General features: G+C 41.6%; 1 protein-coding gene across 4 annotated transcripts in view; it reads left to right on the top strand.

Moving 5' to 3' along the window:
* LOC120571364 (CCR4-NOT transcription complex subunit 3-like) overlaps positions 1-26503 on the top strand; it is a 41127-nt gene that overhangs the window by 6372 nt on the left and 8252 nt on the right. For all 4 annotated transcript variants that reach the window (XR_005641221.1, XM_039820268.1, XM_039820266.1 and 1 more), the window contains exons 3-15: positions 5945-6012; positions 6884-6907; positions 7911-7985; positions 9500-9589; positions 12915-13043; positions 13620-13715; positions 16756-16878; positions 17140-17230; positions 18062-18195; positions 20143-20199; positions 21312-22323; positions 22427-22532; positions 23785-23932. Coding sequence is in view for 3 of the 4 variants with exons in the window: in XM_039820268.1 (XP_039676202.1) it covers positions 5945-6012; positions 6884-6907; positions 7911-7985; positions 9500-9589; positions 12915-13043; positions 13620-13715; positions 16756-16878; positions 17140-17230; positions 18062-18195; positions 20143-20199; positions 21312-22323; positions 22427-22532; positions 23785-23932 (2153 nt within the window). In the remaining variant the exon portion in view is untranslated. The remainder of the gene's footprint in view (positions 1-5944; positions 6013-6883; positions 6908-7910; positions 7986-9499; positions 9590-12914; positions 13044-13619; positions 13716-16755; positions 16879-17139; positions 17231-18061; positions 18196-20142; positions 20200-21311; positions 22324-22426; positions 22533-23784; positions 23933-26503) is intronic.

A 26503-nucleotide genomic window follows, 5' to 3' on the forward strand; every position in this document is an offset into this window, starting at 1 on the left:
AGAATATAGTTCCCGGTTTGTTTACAGTTAGAAGACGGCTGTGTCTCATTTACGTTGTTTTTTGTACATGCTGTGACTCTACAAATCACAACATGTAAATAGGAACATGTTGGCGTTATTTTGTCACTTATTCGGAGCAGTAGGATTACTGGAACCATTCACCTGCCTGTTCTGCTGGCCTGATGCCGCTGGAGCCGTCAGACCTTACAGCATGCACGGAGATGAGAAGGGTATGCATCGACTTGTCTAACTCTGGGGGTTATGGTGAATAAGCTAAATTCCCAATAAGTCGGCGTGTTCCTTTTTAAGAAAATGTCCATCACAATATCCTAGATCCAAAAGTGACTTCATCCAATGTCCTGTTTTGTGTGTCCAGCAGTCCAAAACCAAATACTATTCAGCTTACTATGATATAACACCAAAGAAAGCAGCAAATGCTCACATTTGAGAACCTGGAACTATCGCTCTTTTTGCTATTTATTGCTTCAAAATGGTTCCCGATCAAATTTCTGTTGATCGACTAACCGATTAGTTGACTAATTGTTGCAGCTTTTTTTTTTATTATCAAGAAAACCTGTATGTAGCTCACAGAAAAGCAACCATGCACAACTCTAAAAGTGTGTGTGTGTGTGTGTGTGTGTGTGTGTGTGTGTGTGTGTGTGTGTGTGTGTGTGTGTGTGTGTGTGTGTGTGTGTGTGTGTGTGTGTGGGTGTGTGTGTGTGTGTGTGTGGCCAGTAGCAATTTGGCCCAACAAGATCCAAGCATAGAGTTTCTGGTAATACTATTTTACGATGGTACATTTAGTTATATAATTACTACTGTACTGATACAGCTTTCCCTTCGATGTCTCAATTGTATTGGGACATCATTTTAGGATTGTAGTATTAATGTGTTGAGTACCTCCACAGGTACTCAACACGCACCCAAAGCTCGACGCTCGCCACAACAAGCTTTAAACCCGACTAGGGCCGCACAATTAATCACAGTTTTATCCAAATCGCAATATGGACTAGTGCAATATCCAAATCGCAAGGGAAGGGGGCATATTTGTCAAACCCTAGGGTGTAATTTACACTGGGGACAGGTGGGGGAGGAGGAACTTTTCAAAATCTCGTTTGTGTCCCCTCTACTTTAAGATTCGTTTGATATTTTATTTATAAGTCTCTGTAATCGGCCCCTATTTTAAACCAAAAAAAGAATTAAGACATCCTTTTCTTAGTACTATTCTTTCTGGAAGAATTTATCATTATGACCATTTCGTTATTTTCTGGATTTTGTATCATCTTGGTCCCTAAATGTACGGAGAAATGCAGGAAATGGGATTCAAATGGAAACATAGACGTCCCGGCCTACAGATCGTATCCCACAGACTAAAAGACAAAAAAAATCTTTGTTTGGGACAAATCCTCGCCAAAATCACATTGTAACCATTTTTAATATGAATATTTTTCAATGAAAATGAGAATAATGATACCAAAAGTGATCATTCCCTCCCATATCATATCGCAATTGCAATATCGGTAGATATTTTCCTCCACACCGTGCAGCCCTAAACCCGACCAAAACCTCCGCTGTCCCACAGAAATGCTCCTTTTTACTTTGATGTTATTTCCAACCTGAAGTTTGTCACCGCAGGCTTTAAAAACCACTTTTCTTGACAGGATTGATGCGTCTCTGCCAGCATCACTCATCCCTTCATACAGTATGTGCTCCTGTGACTTCTCCACAACATTTTAAAAAGACAACACGCATCTCCCCTAAAAACTCCTCACAAAGAAGGGGAAAAAAAAAAGATCAAGCACCAACTAGACTATATAATGTATTCTCACTGAGGTGGACTTTCATCTAAAAATAACACGCCCTGCAGCAGAATCTGTTTAAGGCTGTTTAAGGTCAGACTAGAGTTTGTTCTCATAACTTAGTCTGTCCTCGACTCCACAGCTCTCCCCCTCGCTCCCCGTTCCTCCATTAGCGGCCCCACAGTTGAGCAATTAACTATCAGAACAACATTACCCATTAGTAGAAGTATTTCACTCATTCTTAACGACTTGGAAAGGGTTTTTCCCCCGTGTCTTGAATAGGGTTGGGTATCGTTTGGATTTTTACGATGCCAAACCGGCACTTTTTAAAACGATTCCGATTCCTAAACCGATTCTTGAAAAACTGAAAAATGACATCCGATATGTGACATGTTTACTAGTAGGGCTTGGGCGATATGGAGAAAATCAAATATCACGATATTTTTGACCAAATACCTCCTATCGATACCGCAACGATGTTGTAGTGTCGACTATTGGTGCTTGCACAAAATAATTACACAATGAGATTTTTGATAAATAATCATCAGTAATGTGGATATAATGACTAAGTGGGTAAAGGCAAATAATAGAACAGTTACAACTGTCTGGTAAGTTCAGAAAATGACATCACTTTACTGTAATGCAGCCTTTAAAACCAGGAAAAAAAACATTAATGCCATATTACGATATTATGATATCCAAAATCTAAGACTATATGTAGTCTCATATCATGATATCGATATAATTTCAATATATTGCCCAGCTCTATTTACTAGCAATCACGTGCAGTGAATGGTTAATATGCTTTTACGTCCGTTTTTGGTGAGCCCAGAGGGGAAATATGGCATTTTAAAAGTAGCCTTCATTTACGGTAGCTAGCTAACGGTAGACTACAGAGAAAGGGGGATATTTTTACGTCAGTTTCGGAGGGACAGAGGGAAAATATTTCAGTCGACACATTAAGTGGAACCGAAATGAGGAACTGAAATTTGCGTTCTAATCCGATTCCTACCAGTTGCGTAGGAACCGGGTCTCGGAACCCAACCCTAGTCTGGAAACAGGAACTCAGTCTTTTAGTTGCACATCAGAAAGAAATCTTCCATTTCGTCCTCCATGTCTCCTATAGCGCTCCCCGTCTTCGCTGTCTCTGCTGCCCACAACTCCCAGTTTCTACCAAACCCTCCTTCAATCTCCCCTTTTCACATGTTGATATGTCTTCCTTCTCTTTTCTCTTCTTTTTCTTCTGTACTGTTCAGGATTTAGTTAAATAGTAATGATAATATAAATAATCTTATATGCACTTTCATGGCAAGATTTTTGCCACCAATGATGCTTTAAGCTTTGGGAAACACTGATGGGCATTTTTCACGGTTTTCTGACATTTTATAGACCAAACAACTTATCGATTTAATCAAGAGGACAATAATCGGCAATGAAAATGATCGTTCCTTGCAGCCCTAAAGCGTTTACATGGCCATTAGGTGCACTTATTTTCCTATTTGACGGATTAAGAAAGGTTTACACCGCCCGCACTAACCCGATTTTGAAAATGACTTCCAATTTTGGGTCTTTTTTTATTATGATTGGGCAATTATTCTGATCACTAGTGGAAAATTAGGGTCCAGGTAAACACACCTAATGTGTCCCAATTCAGGAATTGAAAGATAACATCCTATATGTGTCTTTTAAAGCCATGTTACACACTACAAAAGCAATCAACTCTGTGGCACATTAAAGAGAAAAATATTCCAGCCTTGATGTGGTCCAAGACGGAAATCATAAAAAAAAGACCCAAATGAGCTTTTTCATGTATACATTCAATAGCAAACATGTAAAATGAAAAGCGTAAACATAAATCTGTCCTCCTGGTTTGACTTAGACATTCTCCACTGTTCATCGGGGGTGCAGAGTCAACCTTATGTGGCATTTACAGTATATTAACGAGGATAGGATTAATAACAAACACTTCTCTGTACGACAGCCTGCATCTCTCCAAAACGATCACACAGTTCAATCAACACCTCTCTGAAACAGTTTCAACTAGGGCTACAGCTATCCATTCTTTTTGTAATCAATTAATCTAGCACTTTATCGATCGATTAATCGGATAATTTGTTTGGGCGTTTTTAAACAACCCAAACTAGGGGAAAAAAGCAACATTTTCGGAAAAAAAGCAACATTTGTATTGCCTACATTGCTTACAATATCATCTCTCCAAAAAACTAAACATTAAGTGCATTTAAGTGCCATATTACATTGTTTTTAAAGATTTTTTTTTCAAATGATATCAACCTCAAACTAAGGCATACATTAAACATACACAAACATTACATTAAGTTGTGCAACTTAACTTTCAGTTTCAACCTGAGACTGATCTGTATATAAAGTAGGCCTATATGTAAATATTAGTTATACTCAACCTATTTTCATTTATATATTTGATTATAATGTCACACAGCTCTGTTACACTTATGCTGAGAGAGAGAGAGAGATATGCACAACAATCAGCTGTTTTTCCGAAGGGATAGTCAACGCGTCAGCTCTTTAGATCAGATCGTGGTCACCACGACGTATTTTCTTGTCTTTGTTTTTGGTAGTTGTTGTGTTTGGTGTAGTTTCATCGTCCATACGACTCTGTGATTTACTTTTGTCGGTCCTCTTCGTGGGATGGATGATTAAGTTAGACTCCATGTTTTCTGTTGAGATGCTAAAGCACTGACGTTGTGCTATTATCGTGGTAAGCTAGTTTGATTTTGCAGTAGACACACGGTACAGAGTTTTTTAATTACGTTTGAACTGATTCCAAACTTTGGACACTTTCTGTCGTTTTCTCCAGCCTGTCTCTTCTCTTAGCCCCTCGCTATTTACGCTCTGGCATGTGTCGCCAGCAGCAGACTGAGCCGCGTCTGTGCGACAGTAATAATGCTCCGTCCGACACTGTCGGTCAGCGATACAACGTTGGTAACATTGATTTAACGAAGCTTCGAGGCAAGTCATTTTGCATCGAGGATTTTTTGTAATCGAATTATTCGAGTTATTCGAGGAATCGTTTCAGCCCTAGTTTCAACACAAACTAAACACTACAAGCTTCATGAAGGATTTACTGCAGGACTGTAAGTAAGTCAAATACAGTGCTGCTCATGAGTATAGGAACCCCTGCTAAAGTTGACTAAAAAGAGGAATAAAAAAAAATCATCTTTTGGAAATTGATCTTAATGCCTTAATTGGAAAAAAATTGGAAAAATTCAACCTTTGAGAACACTAATTTTCTTTGTGAATGAGTAATGTATTGTAAATATATAAATGTTCTTCCTTAAAATACAGGGGGCAAGGGTATAGACACCCCCAGGTTAAATTCCCATATAGGCAGGCAGATTTTTATTTTTAAAGACCAGTTATTTCATGGATCCTGATATAGAGTTCTTTGGCCTTTGGGATTAAAGTAGCCCACCCCCATCTCACATACCCTTCACCATACCTAGAGATTGGCATGGTTTTATTTCAGTTAGCCTAATAGCTGGTTTGATTTCTAGGTATGGTGAAGGGTATGTGATGATGTGGGGGGGGGGGGTATTTTAATTCCAAAGGCCAAGGAAACTTTATCAGACAAGTCACAAAGTGCTTTACAGGGACAAACGCAAGAAACAAAATATAGAGCGAGAACACGATACACAATCAGTAATGCACAGTAATATTGAAAGTGCCGACCAGGTGCACACCGGTCAACCAAACGCCTGTCTAAACAGGTTTGTTTTTACTCCATGCCGTTGTATTAGACCGCATTATTTTTAGCTCGGTGTGCCTAATAAACTGGCAGCTGGGTGTGCACAGGATATGTTTTGTGCGTTAGCTTTTAAGATCTGCATATTTAATGTTTTTTTGTTTTTTTTTTTTTTTTTTTTTTGTGTGTGTGTGTGTGTGTGTGTGTGTGTGTGTGTGTGTGTGTGTGTGAGATAAGTAGCAGGGTTTTACTATGTTACCTCGATTACCGGTACTTTTCTGGGTCAGATAATTGTTTAAATCTGCTTTTTAAAACTGTCCCCGAGTGTGTTGACGTTTTATATTCACTGTCACGTGATCGGTTTCATTTCCCGGTTTCCTCTAATCCCTTCCTGTTGTTGTTCTGCTCCTCTCTCCTCCTCCAGGGGAAATAGATCGATGTCTGAAAAAAGTAGCGGAAGGAGTCGAACAGTTTGAAGACATCTGGCAAAAGGTGAGGAAGGATTGTCATCGGGACTTGACTATCTGTTCATTGATCATTGCTTTGATTAATCATAGTAAGACCAATAGTCCCATATCCACTGTTCCCCAGAGCCCTTTTTTTTATGATTATACATATACATTTCACAGAGATGTCTAATAGGATAAAAATGATGAAGTGATGACATTTTATATCCAAACGGCCAACTTCACTGTGACCTCCTAATCTTCTGTAAGAACACTTTTGAGGCCATTATTAACTCCGAAACAGAAGGGGAGATTAGAGATGGTGACCATATCTTACATTTGGTCGGATACTGAAATGGAGACACGTATCGTTAAAAAAATACACTTAATACCTCCTTGTTTTTTTTATTTATTTTTGATTGTGTCAAAGTCTTCACTACATATATTATGACTCTGGACAGACATGGATGTAAACTGCACTTGACTGGCTGGCGCAGGCAATTAACCGCAAGGCAGTAATCCTAGTTTTTGTCTGATCCACAGTCCGAAATTTAAAAAAACCCAACAACGAGTCATTTATTAATGGTTTAAAACAGAGAAAAGCCGATCACATAAGAGAAGCTAGACCCAGAAGTCTGTAAAAAATGTCCGGAACGTATTCCAAGGCGACGTCTTCAAATGTCGTTTATTTTTTTTATTTTGTCCAAAACCTTAAAAGGTATTCAGTTAACAATTTGGAGAAGACTTAAGGAAGACCAGCAAACGTCCACATTTGAGAAGCTGGAACCAGCGAATGAGGCGTCCAAAAAACCCCCAAAAAAACCCAATTTAAAACAATTATCACAATTGTTGTTGATTAATTGTCTGCCAATCGTCTTAATTGTTCCAGCCCTAATTGTTATTATTTGTGTTATCAGAATCAGAAAAGGATTTATTGCCAAGTAAGTAACACTTACATGGAATTTGCCTTGGTGGATGGTGCATACATAAACATATTCAAAGAAATTCAACAATAAATGTAAAATAAATGCTAACATACATATTCTATGCACTGTGATTGGGGAATAAACGCTGACACAAAACCCTCTGGTTAAATGTAGTGTGTGGATGGAACATCCATTGAGCGGAGTGAAGGACGTCTATGAGAAGGGAACGTTTCTCAATCCGTTTCTTATTGCCGCATTAGGTTCATTTCTTTCCTTATCTGCCTCTGAGTTTAACTTCTCTGACTGTGCAGGCCCAGCAGTTTAAAGGCATATTCAGCCATCACCACAACAGACTGTACAAGACTCCCGATACTGCTAATAAACTGAGCTGTTATTAAAACAGTGCTTGGCCCTGAGCTAACAAGCAGCGCAGAGGCCCAGAGTGTACATCTGTTCTGCTAATAAAGAGGCAGAAAGTTGTCAGTGTTTTAGTTACCCAACATCCCAGTTGCCCCCCTTCCCCCCCCGCCCCCCCTTCATTATATCCTGTACTGATTGCGCTGCTGTGGTTCTATTTGGCAGCGTTTTCACACCGATCACTACAAGTCTATTGGACTCTTAAGAGACCTGTTTTTAACCCACAAATGTTCACGTTTCATTTGTATTACATTTATTGTTTTAAAAGTGTATTTTTATTATCCACTTTATTTTTCTCATGTTTTTAATCTTCGTTCCTTTAATTGAATTGTGTTTCCTCTTGCTGCTGCAACAAACCTAATTTCCCCACAGAGATCAATGGAATGGTCCTGAAATGAACTGATAAAAGCACGAAGCTAAAAACAAATTTGCAGAATTGTCATCTAACCAAGTGTGAGCTAATACGTAATCGACAGGCTGCTGAAACGTGTTAACACAGACTGCATTGTCAATATTCACAGCATGTGTGAGTGAAACGTACAACTGTGTTTGTCTTAGGACCAGAACTCGTTTGACCCTCTTTGCTTCTTTTCCTCCAAAGCTTCACAATGCAGCCAACGCCAACCAGAAAGAGAAATATGAAGCGGACCTCAAGAAAGAGATTAAAAAGCTACAGGTAAACACCGAGAGAGACAAGAGACATATGAGAAAGACAGAAATGAGTTTGTCTTATGTTTATGTCCCCTAAAATCTCTGGCCTTGTCTACACTGACTTGTGTCTGTGAAAAGTTGGACACTAGAAAGGTGTCTTCGCATGCTGCCCCTCAAGGGGGGAGACGTCCGTGCACTTCCCCAAAATCTGAGGTTCAAATGGAGCCCGGGCAAGCTTGATTTGGTACGTAACCGATTCGAAAGCCAATCGCCGTCCAGTACGCAAAAGCGACACAAACCGCGGCGCGCCCTTGTCTGGACAGCCCCGTTGGTTAACATGGGCGCAGAAAGGAAGCGGGCGGCGCTTCCGCGTCCGGTTTTGAATCCGGCGTATGGCTGAATCTCTGCGGCGTTTCCAGCCACCTTGACGCACGCTGCTCTTTCACTGGTCAACGGCGGTGACATGAACTACTACGACTACCATTGTAGTCCCTGTTCCATTATCTTTATTGTGACTATTACGCCACTGTTCATCACACCCCCAACCGGCCCTGTCAGACACCGCGTACCAAGAGTCTGGGTCTGCCGAGGTTTCTTCCTAAAAGGGAGTTTCTCCTCGCCACTCTCGCAATAGCCACTGCTAATGCTTGCTCTTGGGGGGAATTATTGGAATTGTTGGGGCTTTGTAAATTATAGAGTGTGGTCCAGACCTACTCTATCTGTAAAGTGTCTCGAGATAACTCTTGTTATGATTTGATACTATAAATAAAATGTAATTGAATTGAACCTAGCGCAAGCAGCGTTGGTGGGTGGGGCGCACGGCCAGAACCCAAATTTCTCACTGAAGGAGAAAGTGTAGATGTGCTATTGAACTTTTTTTGTGTGAAGATGTGCTTGGGGGGAGTACTAAAACGGATGCCGATTCATTGCACGTGGATTAACTAATCGATAAATCAATGAATTGTTTTCAGCTGTAGATTGCGTTTGCACCAAGCTGAGATCCGACCACAGCGGGAGCGTCGCCACCTCCCGTCTTGCAGTGCGCTCTGTGTGTGAATTTACAGCTGTTCAGATATCCACATACAGATTACGTGTTCACACCAGTTGGATAAAGGGTCTAATTTCTAGCCAATTAGCAAGCGAGACAGAAACCGAAATGAGAGGATGAGGTCTGTTGGGTTTCTAGTTCGGGCCCTGAGATTGGATGAAAGGACGTTGATTTGTTTGCTAATCTGATATTGTTTACCCTGCCCACACATAGGTGTGTGTGTGTGCGCGCATTATGAGAGTATTAAATATCATCACAGTCAGCCAGAGGGGGGGGGGGTGTGTGCGTGCGCGTTTCCATGAAGACCAAACTCCAAGCCAAGCCTGTTTGCAGCATGTAGACACCAAGTTGCCCATCCATGACTAGAGGACGAGTCTCTGCATGTATCCACTGATGGATCTGCATCCCTCTCCCTTTCTGTGTCTCTCAATCGCTTTCTCTCTCTCCCCCGCTTTGTTTCTCTCCCTCTTCTTCTTCTTCTGATCCCCCAGCGTCTTCGAGACCAGATCAAGACGTGGGTGGCATCCAACGAGATCAAAGACAAAAGGCAGCTAGTAGAGAACCGCAAACTCATAGAAACGGTGAGTAGGACCCATCATGTTCATTAGAACACTCCCACCAGGACCCGTGTTCACGCTGGAGGATTGCGTTTGTTCCGATCTCTGGAAAGTCTTTAAAAAAAAAAAAAAAAGTCTAATAAATGTATTTGACAAACTCCAGGTCGTATAAATGACTAAATTCTACATATCTCTGTCATTGACGCATCAGGTTATAGATTAGCAGTGTACCAAAATGTATTGGCCAATATTTGACTTCCAGTATTGAATGTTGGGTTGATGTTTTCATTCATGTTCAGGAAACATTAGTTTTTGTGTAGAAGATATTTTTGCAGAGTTTCAAAGTTCAGTTTGGATCTTGGAAACAGCGACATTTACAGTATGTTTGCGGTATAAAAGTTATTTGATGTTTTTAACTTATCTGCAATTTTCTCATGTGTGTAATTGTTTTGCTTCTATCAAGGCCTAAGAGTTGACAGAGCCAGAACAGAACAAAAGTCTTTGATTTTTTTTTTTTTTTGGCCTTCTGCAAAAAAATAGAGGGGGGGGTGGCTAAATACACGACAGTGTATTACATACATAACATACATAACAGTGCATGTCAGTAGATAATGTTAGTTATTAACAATTGTTGAACATCCTGTTGTGTGCGCAAGCGCTCTGCCTTTTTATTACGAGTTTACAGACCGGTCTCTCTGCTGATTGGGTAGAATATAGATATAAAGGTAGAATGTACGGAGTGAGCACGTTTTATCACGCTCGCGAAATATTAAATAATCCTGACGCCGTGGTAATGTCCTCCACAGGCACCCAGTTCATAATACTACAAATGCAAGGGCTTTCATCAGTGGGCCGTAGGCTCAGTCACCATAGTGTTACCTCATTTGACGATAGTTCAATTCAATTTTATTTATATAGCACGTTTAAAAACAACCATAGTTGACCAAAGTGCTTAACGATAGATAACGACTTAAAGCTATAGTGTGTAGTTTCTGTCGCCCCCATGAGGAATTCTAAGTAATGACAACAACAGTGTCGGCGCACCGCCCCCCACCCCTCCCCCACGCAGTTGCTAGTAACCAAGGAGGACACGGAGGATTAAAAAAACATGATGGACTCTTCAGAAGAGGTCATTATCTTCACCCGAGTGAAAGGAAAGTCAACGGATGGCACGGTCTTCTGAACATATCCATACTGAGAAATCCAGAGAGAGTTGTGTGGAGCTGATAGTCTTAATTAGCTTTGTAGCAACTCATTTGGCAATGGCTTGAATGTAACAGACGTTCATTAATATCCAAAAGTTACGCACTAAAGCTATAGCAAATATTTATTTAAATGAAAATCCTTAAAATTAACAGAATAAAGGCCGCTGTAAAAAAAAAGAAAGTCTGTAGATTTTTTTGTTTCACAGAGAAATTAAACTTTCATTTAATCAGTCAAATGTGGAACGTTTTTTTTGCAGCTAAAATATATTAAAACATCCATAGAAAGTCAAACCACCGAATGTTTATATGCGCGGCTTCCAAGTCACGCTGTTGTCCTCCTCGTAGCTCAGACGAAAGCTGTGGAAGCTTCATCTCCAACTCGAATGCAATGAATCTTTCATATTGTGTGTTTTTAAAATGGGATAAACTCAAAAGGGGGTTACCCTGTAAAAGCTACGACACATCAGACATCATCAAATTAAGTCCATGCTTGGAATCCCTGGTGGTTTTTATCCAGACCTTCTTTTTTTTCTTTTCCCTTTCCTTCTTTAGTTATATTTTTTGTATCATCTAAGCCCTAAAAAAAAGAAACCGCAATAACCGCTTTAAAAAAAGAATGTCGCCAAAGTAGTTTCTCAGATTACCCTTTTTTAAATGAAGAGCTTCACCCAGGAGACGCTCGTTATGGCGTTCTTCACAGAGAGCTGGTCGGATATCTACCACCTGTTCTGTGAAGGCAGGGCCGCAGAGCCACGGGAGCCTTTTGATTAAAGGGTTACTGAGATGGACTGAATGTGAGCCACCTGCCCACACAATGAGAGACCAGAGCGACTCGCCAGCTCCCTCTCATCTTGAGTTGTTTTGTTTTTTTTATTATCCCAAAGCCTCTCTCCAAGAATTCCTGCGGTTCTGTTAGTCGACCTGAAATTATACTTCCTGCAGGAAGAGACCCTGGGTTTGATAGACACATTTTGTCTTGACCAGGAAAACCCCAATCTACTGCGTGTTTACACTGAGATACAGATACGGTGTATATACAATTAGCTCAACATTCAAGAGCCTCGCCCTCAGGGTCTTAACCCTCCTGTTGTCCTCCGGTCAAATCTGACCCATATTCAAAACGTTTCTATGTCAGAAATTTGGGTTTCTTTCAACCAAATAACGTGGATGTTTCCATACAACCATTACTCTTCACAAGTAAAATAAAAGATCAGCTCAGTACTTTCATTGAATTTGGATGTTATATTCAATTTTATAGCATTTGGAGAAGAAAAAACGATAAAAGAGACGTTGAAAAGAGTGACAAAAATGTGTAAAGAAACGTGGGGGAAAAAACAATAAAAAAATTTCCAAAAGCTGGAAAAATGTAACAAACATCGGTAAGAAGTGACAAAAAAAACGTATCAAAAAAACTTTGGGGGAAAGTGACAGAAGTGTCAAAAGGTTGAAGAAGAAGAAAAAAAAAAAGTAAATTTTGATCCAGAAAAATAAAAAGTTGCACGGTCAACAGGAAGACGACACAAGGGTTAGAAGGCCTCGGGAAGTGTTCAAATCAGCGCAGTGGTTTTTCTACACGAGAGAAGAGGCTGGAACTGCCTTCAGTAACAGACAGGATCTGGTCTCGTCCTATTTCTGGTCTGCTGAGTGGGCTTGAATGGCTCCTCTAGTGCCCGACTTCCATTTATTATTTCTGAGTTCTCCTACTTTACAAAGATTGTTTAAGAACAGACAAAAGAGAAAAATCGGTTTCTTTAGCTTTGTGAAGGTATTTAAAATTCAATTAAGTGGATTTCTTTTGTACTATCAGAAGATCTGCTGCAATTTAAAGTTTTTTTCTACTCGTAGAATATAAAAGATTGTCTTTATTATCAATATTATTATTGATGTTATCCACGTGTATCAAGAAGTACAGCTTCATCATTGTTAGGAACATTTAAGAACAGACAAATGAAAAAAAAACTTTCCTTTTTATTTATTTTAGCCTCTAAAGGTATTTTCGTATTTGTCTGAATTTTGGAACTATCAGAAGATCTGCTGCGATTTTAAGTTTTTTTTTTTTTCTACTCATAGAAAATAAGAGTTTTTATTATAATGTGATCTAGGCGTATCAACGAGCACAGCTTGGTTTGTGTTTTTGTCTGCAGCAAATGGAGCGGTTCAAAATAGTGGAGCGAGAGACCAAGACGAAGGCGTACTCGAAAGAAGGTTTGGGGCTGGCCCAAAAGGTGGACCCGGCCCAGAAAGAGAAGGAGGAGGTCGGCACGTGGCTAACGGTGAGTAGTATCGTCTCGGAATGACCTAATATGTGAGTAAACTTGGAATAACTTTATTATAAATAGTCCGAGATCAGAGGTGACTTCGCTCGTAACGGAGTTTGCTGCCGAGAAACCAAATCTGGAAGTTAAAAGTGGAACCAAAACCAAAATGAAGACAAAACATTGTCTCAACTTTTACACAAACAAAGGCTAAAAAGACCTCATTAACCAGCAGCCACTTAACATTAATACTTCACAGCCGTGTGTTGTCTCCACAAAGTTTATACTTATATTTAGACCATGGTGATATGTTTAGAGAAAACATTGTGAGGGGAGAGTCAGGACTTAATTACTTTTTATTGTTTTAAAGCGTAAATGTGTCTTTTTCTGTTTTCCCCTTATGTTTTATAGACCAAAAACGTAATAGATTTAAACCCCCCCCCCCTTCCAAAGAAAGGGGAAAAATAATGACAATGCAAATAATTGTTTACTAATAAATAATTTCTACTTATTTGATTACATTTTGCCTTTTGTGGTCTTACAAACTGAACCCCCATCACACTGTTAACTTTTTCTCCCGGTCTTTCCTTCCAGAACACGATCGACACGTTGAACATGCAGGTGGACCAGTTTGAGAGCGAGGTGGAGTCTCTTTCAGTGCAGACGAGGAAAAAGAAAGGAGACAAAGAGGTCGGTGTGTCCTCATCCCTGATCCATTCATCATTTCGTTGTATTTCTCTGTTTATAGCTGACGCAGGTCAGTCGGCCCCCGGCCTCTCTCGTCTCTTTATCTCCCTCTCTCCTCTCTGCTGGAGAGGTCAGATAAGTGTGCTCTACATTCATCTTCTCTCTCTGCCCTGACCACGATAACCTTGCTGATCACTGCTTCTTTCACTTTGTCACTCACTCACTCACTCACTCCAGGGACCCTTACTTATAGAAACCCATCTCTGGGTCTGTCGTTGACGACAGGACAGTCAATTCAAAGAACACGAGGAAAAGGTCACACGTACGCCGCTCATACCTGCAATGTTCTAAAGATTATGTCTCAGAAAGTATTTACAGCAGATTTTCTATCTGGCATCAAGATCACTTTCTCTGTAATTGGCTTTTATTTAAAATCTGTGCAAAGAAACGTTTTTTTTATAAGTGAGACCCAGAGGGGTTTATTTTTGTGTGCCGCTCGTGCCGTTGGTCAGCTGAGCGGGCCAAAAGCGTAGGACTGACTGTGTTCCTCGGTGGGCATATTAAAGTGCTGCCATGAGTTTCGGGTCTCCGGTTTCACACCCAGGCGCCCAAATGATCGACCCGAACGGCAAGGGCGACAACAAAAAAACAAAGGTTAAGAAAATTCTCTTTGGTGGGTAATTGGTCTTGCCCCGTTTAGTAGTTTCCTGAGGGCGACAATAGGTAAAAAGGCTGATTTGGATTTTTGGTCTGCACCAGTCAACCGAAACTAAACGGAGTCCTGGTTTTCTTCCCGGGCCGTACTGCGCAAGTCTCCAAAGTCTTGACCTCACCTCTGGTGTAGCCGTTGTGGTGTGCATCACACATCAACAAAAGTGATCGGTTGAGCAGAGGACGATACGTGGTGGCACTGAATTTGGAGAAACAACCTACACAGAGCGAAGAATTTTAAAGCAACACCAAAGATTCTTTTGTACCTTTTTTAAAAAAAAATAATGTTTCCAGAATCGTTCCAGTGGTTCATCAACTCGTAACAGGGTGAACGGCACTTCTGCGTTCGCTTTGCGGCCCTCTACCGGCTATAACCGCACTATGCAAGTTTGCCAGATCGGGGAGCGGATCTGTAGTTCGAATGAGACGTACGACCGAGGTAATGGACAAATCCACTTCCAACCTGTAGGGGGACCGAAGAGGAAAAGTGCTTTGGGCGTTGCTTTATGATAAGGGGAAAAAAACCCAAACTGTGTCTGAAATCACTCCCTTTTCACTCCATTTACACCCCGCCATCTTGTTTGTTTGTCTGAATTCTGAGTGTATTCTGCTATTGCGGAAAATACAGTCGTGCAACATTTTACTTTTTGTTGAGTTTCAAAGGCTTTTTACCTTTTTTGACGGTTTTGCACATCAACACATACGGCTGGGACGATATGCTTTTTTCTCCGATTTGATTCTTTCTAGGAGAGCTAGCCTCGTTTTGTTTGAATAACTTTGAACGTCAACAAGAAGTGCCGTCACCCAGCATCGCTTAGAGCACCTTTTAAACATAGTTCGAGTTAGTTAATCATAGTTAGAGTTAGCGGATGAACTGGCTCAGTCTGGATGAAAAAGCTTGTGATCAAAAGTCCAAAACCAGCGAGAAATAAATCTCCTAGAGCTCGAGTTAGTTAGCTTTTTTCGGTTTTGGCCTAAAGTCCGAACAAGCCCCTTGAATGCCATTTCAGCCTGCATGTGGGTCCGACATTAAGTACCGAGGAAAGTATGGAACTGCATTAAATGTCTAATGCAGTTCCATACTTTCCTCGGTACTTGATGTCGGACCCACATTAGGAGTTTACATTTAGCCTTTTAGCGCCTGTACAGTATGCCCTCAGCACAGAAACGGCCTCATGTTCCTGACATGTGCTGGTGCAGCATTAATATGTATTATGAAGCAACGCATTAAAATGTTCCACTCTGCTGCCTCCACTCATGCAGTCCAGCGCAGCAGCCGCCGAACAACATGCATCTAAAGTGGCTCCGCCTGCGTGTTTTAACAGCCGGTAGTGTTTTTCTAATCACATCAGCTCAGCCGGTGACCCACGGAGTTACACGTGTTTCTCTTCTCAAGGTTTGTTCCAAAAGAAACATCCAGATATGGTTTTAGTTTCGTCCAAATACCTCGTGGCTCAAATATAGAGCGAAACTGAAATAAATAAATAAACGTAGAACATTTGAAGTTTTAAAGTGCTTTGGAACATGAATCAATTAACTGTGGAGGAGAAGAATATTAAAGAAAATTAAATATTGAAATCAGGAGTGGTGCTGTGCCTGTGTTTTATGATGCATAACGCCATAACAGTGCACATATGCAGCTGCTGTACCTTTCATGTGTTTCCTCACTTCTGTACGTTTTAACGTTCTCCTTTTTAAAAATGTTTCTCCTCGCTATTTCAATGAATGATTGATTTTAATTAGGGCTGTCAACCGATTAATTTGTTTTACTCGCGATAAATTGCTGAATATCTATAGTTAATCGCGATTAATCGCATGTTTTATCACATGACTAAAATTCTATTATGTTGCATTTTAGGAACTGTTTTTAAGTACATATTAACAATGGAAAGCAATTCTTACCAGTGTATATTGTTGCCTGTAACGTCTGAACCAAGCGGTTGTAGACTAGGGTTGCACAATATGAGAAATATATGCTATAAAATTGTTGAATATCGATATATATATATATATATATATATATATATATATCTCAATATATATTTTATATTATATATATATATATATATATATATATATATATATTCAACAACAACACACTTGCGATAAATAAACAGAAATTATTTGATCCATTATACTGCGTAGTTTCTTTAGGGAGGCGCCCAAGTTGATATCGCTATAACAATAAAATACAAAAAAAAAAACGATGTACTGTGCAGCTCTATTGTAGACTTTGTATGACCGGAAATGTTAACTAACACCAGAATTGTGTTCTCCCCCCTTCTCCCCCTGGTTTTCCCAAACCTTGCCCGCTCTTGTTGTGAAGAAGCAGGACCGGATTGAGGAGCTGAAGACATTCATCGAAAAGCATCGGCACCACATCCGGATGCTGGAGACCATCCTGAGGATGCTGGACAACGACTCCATACAGGTGGACGCCATCAGGAAGATCAAGGTTCGCTTACGTCTTTATGAAGCAACGTTAAAGGAGAACGCCAAGCCTTTGGCGTTGCTGAACTCGTACATAAAGCTCCTTAAACTCAGCTCACGTTTTGCCTTCTTTTTTTCTTGTTGCAAGCGCACACTTTTAATGTTAGTTTTTTTTATAGTAAGATAACTGCACTGTCACATTGCAAGAATTCTTTTATCTGTGGATATCAAACAGTGTTTTGCAGATTCATTATCTCCCTCTTTCATTTGTTCGGTCTTTATAAAGGATGATGTGGAGTATTATCTGGACTCGTCGCAGGATCCAGACTTTGAGGAGAATGAGTTTCTGTACGACGACCTGGACCTGGAAGAAATCCGTAAGTAGAGAAATAGCTTCTTTTTATATTCTTTCAATTTGTTAGCACAATACACAATAAAAATACAAGTTGTATAAATTCAGAGCAAAGTAGCCTATATTGACAACGATTAATTTAGGGGAGTGCTCCGGTGCCACCGGAAGATTCCCCGGATGTCCGTTTCCTTCCGCTTCCTTTGTGTCGGCGTTCTAACCTGCGGCTGATTTCTGAGGACTATGGTTAACTGCTCCTCAGATCTCTGCAGGGGAGATCCAGACAGCTAGCTAGACTATCTGTCCAATCGGAGGTTTCTGTCGCACGACTAAAACAACTTTTGAACGTACACACGTTCCGCCAAAACAAGTTCCTTCCCGAGGCTATTTTGCAGAGGCCCCATTTTTGCGTCCTCCACAGCGCTGCGGAGGAGGGTCTGGCTAGTCCCCACAGCATTCCGAGATGGGAGAAAAAACGTGCTCTGGTTTACTGGTATTTCTTTAAACCAATCGCAATCGTCTTGGGCCGCTCCAAAACAGCCTCGGGGAGGAACTTGTTGTACGTTTTTAGAATATGTTTTAGTCGTGCAACAGAAAACTCCGATTGGACAGATAGTCGAGCTAGCTGTCTGGATTTCCCCTGCAGAGACCGGAGTAGCTGTTAACCATAGTCCTCAGAAATCCACCGGGGGTTTAGAACGCCAACACAAAAGGAAGCGGGAGGTGACTGATATGCGGCGGATAAGAGTGTGATCCGGTGGCAACGGAGCGCTCCCAGAAGTGGAACATCGTGGATGTAGACTAGGTTTAATATAATAACCCTAAACTCGTCCCTCCGTGTGTCTCTGCTCACCTCCAGCTCAGGCGCTCATCGCCACCTCCCCGCCGGGAAACTCCAACTTGGAGGACGAGATCTTCCAGAACTCCAGCAGCACACCCACCTCCACCACCTCATCTTCACCCATCCCCCCTTCACCTGCCACTTGCACTACGGTAAAAAGAACACACACACACACACACACTACACACTACACAACTACTTTCCACTTGCTATCAGCATGTCAATTTGCTTTCTTACACTTCTTACATTCAGAAAGTGTTTGTGTGTATTTTGTAGGTGTAAAGAAATTTCAATTTGGGGGTCACACGATTTTTCATGCAAAAACACATTTAAAGAGCGGTTGCTCAACAGACTAAGGTTTGACTTTGTCATCCGTGCTTTTCCACATATTGCCCATCGTCTCTTTTCGCTCCTAACTGAAAAATAGAAATCCTTTAAAATACTAGAAATCAATAAAGAACCAACCCCTTGACTAGAGGTTTGAATCTTCACCGATCTCCCGATTCGATTACGATTATCTCGTCTTCGATTCGATATCTCGATGCATCACGATGCGTCAAATACATTTTTCTATTAAAGCCATGTAGAATATTTAATTTTTAAAACCTTCTGCAGTGTTCTAATACTAAATAAATTGGATACATAAAACTACAGCACTGAGCACATGGCACTTCCTGAATGTGCAAAACATAACGGAATATGTAAACAGAAAGTTGTTAGGCCTATATTAAATTGTAAACAGAAATAATCGATTATGAGCCTGGCCGATTATCGATGCAGCGTCGTCCATGTCCACGATTCGATGCATCGATTATTTGATTCATTTCAACACCTCTACCCTTGACCCACTGCTTTGAAAACAAACTTATTTATCTCATCGTTGGCCTTTTTGAATTTGTCACTTACAGTGGTAACGATGTTGCATTACGTTACATGTCATTCAGCTGACGCTTTTATCCAAAGCGTCTTCCAATTAAGTGCTTTCAACCCTGAAGGTGCAAACTCCAGATAACAAGTAGTAAGTGCAAGTACATTAGCCTTAAATAAGCAAAACTACACAGAGCCATATGAAAGTGCAGTTTCAAGAAATATATATACTTTTTTTTTTTTTTTTATGTTTATCCGAGGTGTAGTCGGAAGAGATGTGTTTTTATCCTTTGGCGGAAGATGCGTAGGCTTTCGGCCATCCTGATGTCAATAGGGAGCTCATTCCACCATTTAGGAGCCAGGACAGAGAACAGTCGGGATTTGGTTGAGTGATTGGTTGTTCCTCGCTGTGAGGGGGCAACAAGCAGGTTGGCTGATGCAGAGCGGAGTGGGCGTGTTGGGGTATAGGGTTTGACTATGTCCTGGATGTATGCTGGGGCTGATCCGTTCGTGGCCCTGTATGTAAGTACTAGTGTCTTGATGCGGGCCGTAGCTGGTAACCAGCGAAGGGAGCGGAGGAGCGGTGTAGTGTGAGAGAACTTGGGGAGGTTGAAGACAAGTCGAGCTGCTGCGCTCTGAATGATGTCATATCGGTAATATCTGAAAATGTAAGCGGTTGTTGCATTCACGTTGAGTCACGTCAGGTTAATAACTAAAATATAAATGTAAGATAATTGCCTTTTTGTATGTGCTATCCCTGCCATCTGCTCTTATTGTTCTGCCCTGCTGTCATTATATCATCTGTTCTTGCTCTCCGCCCACATTCAGCGTGCAGCGAGAGCAGTTATTATAGGGCTGATGTGTGTGAACAGAAGGCGTGGTATTATTAAATGCTGCTGACATGAAGTTGGCATGAAAGGGAATGTAAAGGGATGGGGATGTAAGCCGCAGTGAATCCTGGGAAATATGAACTCCAGTCGGTATTGTTTTTACTTTTTAATTATTCGAGGAAAGTTTCTGGAAATGGTTGTTTTCACTTTTGATTCCAAACGATTTGGACCAGCAGCCTTCTGGTCACACGAAGTCTTCTGGAAAAATTGTAAATCGGCGTGAATTCGTCTTCTTTTATTTCCTTTTTTTTTTTTCACACCCACTGGCCATTCACTTTTTTTTTCCTTTTTTTTTTCCCCTGTGGCCTAATGTTCTTCATTTGTGTTTTTAATTTTTTTCAGGAGAACTCAGAAGATGACAAGAAGAGGGGACGTTCAACAGACAGTGAAGTCGGTCAGGTGAGTCTAAAGAAGACAACTGCAAGTTAGTTAGTTAGTGGTAATCGTTTTTATTAGGTCAGTTATGAAAAACATTGAAACAAATAGATCCGCACACCAAGTAGGGCTGGGCGATACGGAGAAAATCCAATATCACGATATTATTGGCCAAATACCTTGATGTCGATATTGCGACGATATTATAGGATTGACAATTGGTGCTTTTAACAAATTACTTACACAATGAGATTTTTGATAAATAATCATCAGAAATGTAGATTTAATAAGAAAGTGTGTAAAGGCAACTAATGGAACAGCTGTAACAGTCGGAGTTCAGAAAATGACATCACTTTACTCTAACGCAGCCTTCAAAACCAGGAAAAGACCACACTTAATATATTACGATTTTACAATATCCAAAATCTAAGACGATATCTAGTGTCATATCACGATATATCGATATAATATCGATATATTGCCCAGCCCTAACACCAAGTAGCTCCCGCTTTAGGATTGTAATGCTGATTAGTGTTTCCAGCACCAGGCTCTTCCTCATACTAGCGTGTTAAGATTACAACGGGAGCTACTTGGTGCGAAGATCTATTTCGGGCTTAGAGGACACAGGATTAAAAACTGGGAAAATGATTTTTTTATTTTTTTTATTTCACTGGGTCTTTAAGCAAAATTTAATTGTCCTAATATCTTAATATCCTATCCTTAGGATCCTATCCTTGTCCTAATATAGTAGCCCTAATATTCTATAATATACTGGAATTCTTCTTATAGGCTAGTTATTAGTTATGATGGTTTTTACCCCTACATGCTTTTATTTATTTATTTTTTTACACTTTGTTTCTTTAGTATGTATATATATGTATATATTTTATTCCATTACATTTTATGTCCAGGTCACATGTTGACATGTTTTTATTTTTTTTCAATTTTCTTCTCTTTTGTAACAAGCCGCCAATGTAAAAAGCCATAACCTAGTAAAACTTGCAGTCTGAGCTGAACACACTGTATATTTAACTCGTGTTTCCTCTCAAAGAACAACGTATTATTACGTAACAACACGAGCAGCGCTTGCTTCCAACAAGACAAACATGTCGACGTCCTCTTCCCTTCTTTTCCAGTCACCTGTGAAGAACGGAAACCCCTCGTCCTCGTTATCCTCCTCCTCCTCTTCCTCGTCTTCCTCCTCCTCATCCTCCTCCTGCTCTTCCTCTTCCTCCATCCCGGGCCTGACCTCGGCCTCCCTCGTCTCCATGGCGACCATCGCGGGGGGAGGACTCGGCGGCTCCGGGGGCAACAACAGTCTTCACGGCAGCTTGGGCGGTCTCCTCTCCAACACTTCGGCCGGCAGCTACAGCAGCGCCACCCAGCAGCAGCCGCACCCGTCGGCGCAGCAGCAGCAGCAGGCCAAACACTTATCTGGCCCCGCCTCCTCGGCTCCTATCTCCATCCCCAACTCCTCCGCCAACAGCCACCTGGTGTCCTCCGCCCCTTCCCCCCCCAACGCCATCACGCAGGGGCTCTTCACTTCCAGCTCCCAGGCGCAGGCCCTGTCGGGGCCCGCGCAGACCTCCAACAGCCTCGGCCTGAGCCTCGGCCTCTCGCTGGGGAAGGGCGGCATGTCCGGCTGCATCACCACCAGCCCCATGTCCGGGAGCCTCGGCCTGTCAGGGATGCCGGCGTCCCTGAGCAGCATGGCGAGCCTCCTGTCGGGCTCCACCCCGGCGCCCTACGCCCAGGCGGCCGCGTCGGGAGCGATCGGCTCGGGCCTCCCAGGCTCCCTGGGCGGCATCGGCATCAGCCCCACGACGACCCACAGCGCGGCGGGCTCCATCGGCAGCGGGAGCATCACGGTCGGCGGGCCGACGTCCTCGACGGGAGGCCTGCTGGGCCCGGCGCCGGGGTTGACCAACGTCGGCTCCGGCATGCTGGGGTTGGGTTCCGGTCAGTCGGGGTTGCAGGGGTCTTCCCTGGTGTCTCTGAGCCCAGTCGGAGGCTTAGCGCCGGGTAGCGGAGTGGGCGTCATCGGGAGCAACGGAGGCAGCTCTGGGTCAGCGGGGAGCGGAGTGGTGGGAGGGAACTTGTCGCTCTCCGTCAGGCCGCCGAGCCAACAGAAGCAGAACGGTAGCACCAGTGAGTAATCGGAGTGGCAACAGCCAGGGATCATTGCTCTTTCTCCATTTGCCTTTTGACATTATTTATTTACAATTTTTTTTGTTTTTTTTTAACCCGACAGGTTACAGCGCTGTGGTAGCAGACAGCACAACAGACTCCGCCCTCACCAGTGCCAGCCAATCACAAAGCAGCCAACCCTCGTCTTTGACCTCCGCAGCCAATCAGCCGTGAGTATGGTGGAGCAGGAACATGGATTAAAATCTCATGCTGAAATAAATCTAGCGAACAGCCCAAATCCCTAGAGCATCAACAATGAAACACTTGGGCTGTGCAAATGATTGGAATTTTGATCACGATTACGATTTTGGCTCCTAATGATCACAAAAACAGAATAAGAAGAATAAACATTAATTTGCACATTTACGTTTTGCAAGTAAACTCTTATTTTGTCTGGGGGACTTTCAGTGGTGGAGAGTATGTACAGTATTGAGGGAAATTTCCCAGAGATGCACAGATTACAACTTTCTAGGCCGATTCCGATTTTCTTTGAGTTAGGCCAGCCGATACCGATTTTAGCCGATTCCGATTTCATTTTTTCTAACCACTTTACAGCACACACAAATATTTATTTTCTATCTTTTCTTTAATAGAACATTTTGCATAGAACATTTTTGAACAGATAATGGGTCACTATGAAATGGAACTATATAAATTACTCCTGTTGTGGGAAATTCACACACATCTAAAGTGCAATGTTATGGAAGAACCATTTCCTTCTTTTCACATCCAATATCCCCAAAAAATAATGTGTGTGGTTTTTGGTGTCGTCCCTCCACGCCCTACTTTGTCCTTGCAGGTGTTGCATATTGCAAACTTGTTATCTTCTGCACACACGCCGAAGAATTTCCAAACCTCTGACATGTTGCAGGTTAATTCACGAGGTTCCCAACATGTGCGAGAATAGCGCCGACACGCGCTTCACACCGCGAGCGCGACACACGGCAGAAAAGTTGAGAGAAAGGAAAAAGACTGTCGCGTCCATGTGTGCGTGCGCCCTTGAGAACTGAAACTCGTATAACTTATGTTGTCAGTTAATTGTAGCGTTGACCGGCATGACATCGGCATATGTCAGTGAAAACCGGCCAATTCCGGTCACCGGCCGGTCTATCGGTGCATCTCTAGTTTTCACTGTTGATTTGTTTAACTCTTTCACTGTTTTTTAAGTTCAATAATTGCAACATCTTTCCAAAAGTCAATGAGTAATCGTGTTAAATAATCAGGATTTCAATGTTGACCAAAATAATCGCGATTATGATTTCTTTTTTTTTTTTTTTTTTCATAATCGAGCAGCCCTAATAAACACAAACCGTTCCTTATCGAGTTTCCCTTCTCCCCCCTTCTTGGGTTTTATTTGGGCGCCTTAATGTTGTGTGTCTTATGTTTTTAATGTGTTCTCTCGTTCTCTTCCTCTCTCCCCAGTAAGGACACTGGTTCCAGTTTACTGGGCTCTATTTGTCTGTCGTCCAGCTCCCCGTCACCGGCCTTCTACAGCGAGGCTAAAGCGGTGAGCGGCGGCAGCCTGCTGAATGGGCCGCTGTCCTACTCGCAGTCCTCGGACAGCCTGAAGGTGAGAATATGGCGACACAGACACAGAGGCTCTATTTAAAGGTGCCGTAGGCAGGATTGGGAAAATTTGATCGACAACTTCTCAGTCCCTCCCCCCCCTTTCTGCTAAAGCCCAAAACGGTCTCCTAAGCCCCTCCCCCCACAAGGGAGGGTTGATTGCGATGATTGCGTGTGCATGAGCAGTGATTGACATGCAGTTAGACACCACCCCCCTGGTCCTGATTGGTGCATCTGAACAGGGAGTGGTGGATTTTTGCAAATCGCACTACAGGCTGTAGGTGGTGCCAGAGGATTTTTTTATTTAATTACCTGCTTCATGTAGTTCTACTGGAACATAATAATAATAATAATAATAATAATAATAATAAATTGAATTTATATAGCGCTTTTCATGGACTCAAAGTCGCTTAACATAGGGTCAGTTTCAGCAAATATGACGGAAAGTTAGTTTTGTAAGTGTTACCTACTGCACCTTTTTAAATGTTTCTATATTTGAATATTTCACATACAGATTGCATTTTAACAGCAGGTGTAAATTGGGTAACACACGCACACACACTCTTAGAGCTGCAACGATGAGTCGATTAGTTGTCAACTATTAAATTAACTATTTCGGTAATCGATTGATCAGCTTGAGTCATTTTTTTTAATGAAAAATTCTCAGATTCCAGCTTCCTAAATGTGAATATTTTTCTAGTTTCTACCCTCCTCTGTGACAGTAGACTGAATATCTTTGAGTTGTGGACAGAAGGAGACATTTGAGGATCAGTACGTCGCCTTGGGCTTTTAGTAAACACTGATTTGCACATTTTATAGACCAATCAACTAAACCGTTACACCGTTAAATTGAGAAAATAATCTGCAGATTAATTGACAATGAAAGTAATCGTTGTCTATGTGATTTTGAGTTTTGTGTAGACACAACGTTGTGTTTGCACGTTCTCTTCACAAAGATGTAATATCCTAAATCTCCACAGACCATTCATTTGCATGCAAACACGCTCAAAACGGCTTCCACTATGATTTAATTAATTCTGCCAACGGTGAAATCCAAGTGGGGATTGTTGTTGTTGTTATTGTTATGGTCTCATTCTGACTAACAACAGATTCTGACAAAACTGAGGAGAATAATGAAAAAGCAACAACATTGAAGTGATGAAACTCAGCAGACAGAACATCATGTGTTTGTTGTGCAGCTTCAGTCGCCTCGAGTTAACCCTCTCTCAGATCTCGGATCCCGCGTATAATTCACCATTACACCGTTCGCCGTTAAAGTGCACTCTAATCTGTAGCGCAGTCACACCGTTGGGCTCTAAGAAAGTTGTTTGATCAGTCAACATCTTCTGCTGAATTATTTTGTAATACGTTGCTGTCTGGAACGTTTTCAGACCCCCTCACTTTATTGTGTTATAGAATTAATTTCAAATCGATTACATTTCTTTTTAGGCAAATCGTTCTGCACACAATAACCCATGACATATACAGAGGTATGTTCCTTTTCTAAATCCGGTTTAATCAATTGAATTTGCCACAGGTGCCAACTATAATCTGGAGATATCTCCGAGGATAATCAAAAACAACAGGACGCACAGTTTGGAGTACCATAGCAACGAGTCTGAGTACTTATGTAATATAAATCTAATGAAAGATTTCAGTTTTCAAAAATCTAAAAGTGTTTTTTTTTTTCTGTAAAGAATGAATTGCCCAAAACAGAAAATGTAATCAACTTCAAAATTACATCGTCAACACGCTAAATTGAAAGAGTCTGCAGCCACTTTATCCGACCAACATGTCAGAGTTTCTATTGACTTGATCACGGGGTCGAAAGAACAAATTACATTTTTGGAATAGAGAGCCTTATCTGTGCATTTCTGCAGCTCAATACTTACATACTTTTTTTCTTCTACTAACATTGTTTCTTGCAGCTCTAACAGCTTAACTCTATTTCCAAACATTTTAGACATAGGCGTTGAGTTAATTGTGCATTTGGCACGTTTAACATTCAGGTACAGCACGTGAACAGAAAGTATGTGGACACCTGAACATTACTCTCCTTCCCCCTCACTATAAAACCACAAGGATGATTCTGCTGCTCTAACGGCCTCCACTCTTCTTTTTTTTAAGATGTTGGAACCTGGCTGTGGGGATTTGTTCCCATTCAGCCACAGGAGCTTTAGTCAGGTCCAACGCTGATGTTGGGTGATACGGTCTGACTCATGGTCAGGGCTCTGTGCAGCCCACACCACACTAGGGATTGTGATGTTAAAACAGGAAAGGACCCTTCCCAAACACTTTGACACAAAGTTGGAAAGCCCAATATTGTCCAAAATATCATTGTTTGCTGTTGGCTTTTGGACATACCAGTGTAGTTGTTTTGATCCCCTTGTCATTCGGGTCTGAAATTTGCTCCTCCGCAGTGCTGTTAGGACGTTAAAAGCATCTTTATTTAATTTTTTTTGGCATTTTAGGCCTTTATTTTTGACAGGACAGCCTAGACATGAAAGGGGAGAGAGAAGGGGAATGACATGCAGCAAACGGCTCTCCCCCCTTTAATATCTTCAGCTGTCCTATC

The sequence above is a fragment of the Perca fluviatilis genome, chromosome 13 (genome assembly GCF_010015445.1).
Source record: "Perca fluviatilis chromosome 13, GENO_Pfluv_1.0, whole genome shotgun sequence".
Taxonomy (NCBI): Eukaryota; Metazoa; Chordata; class Actinopteri; order Perciformes; family Percidae; genus Perca; species Perca fluviatilis.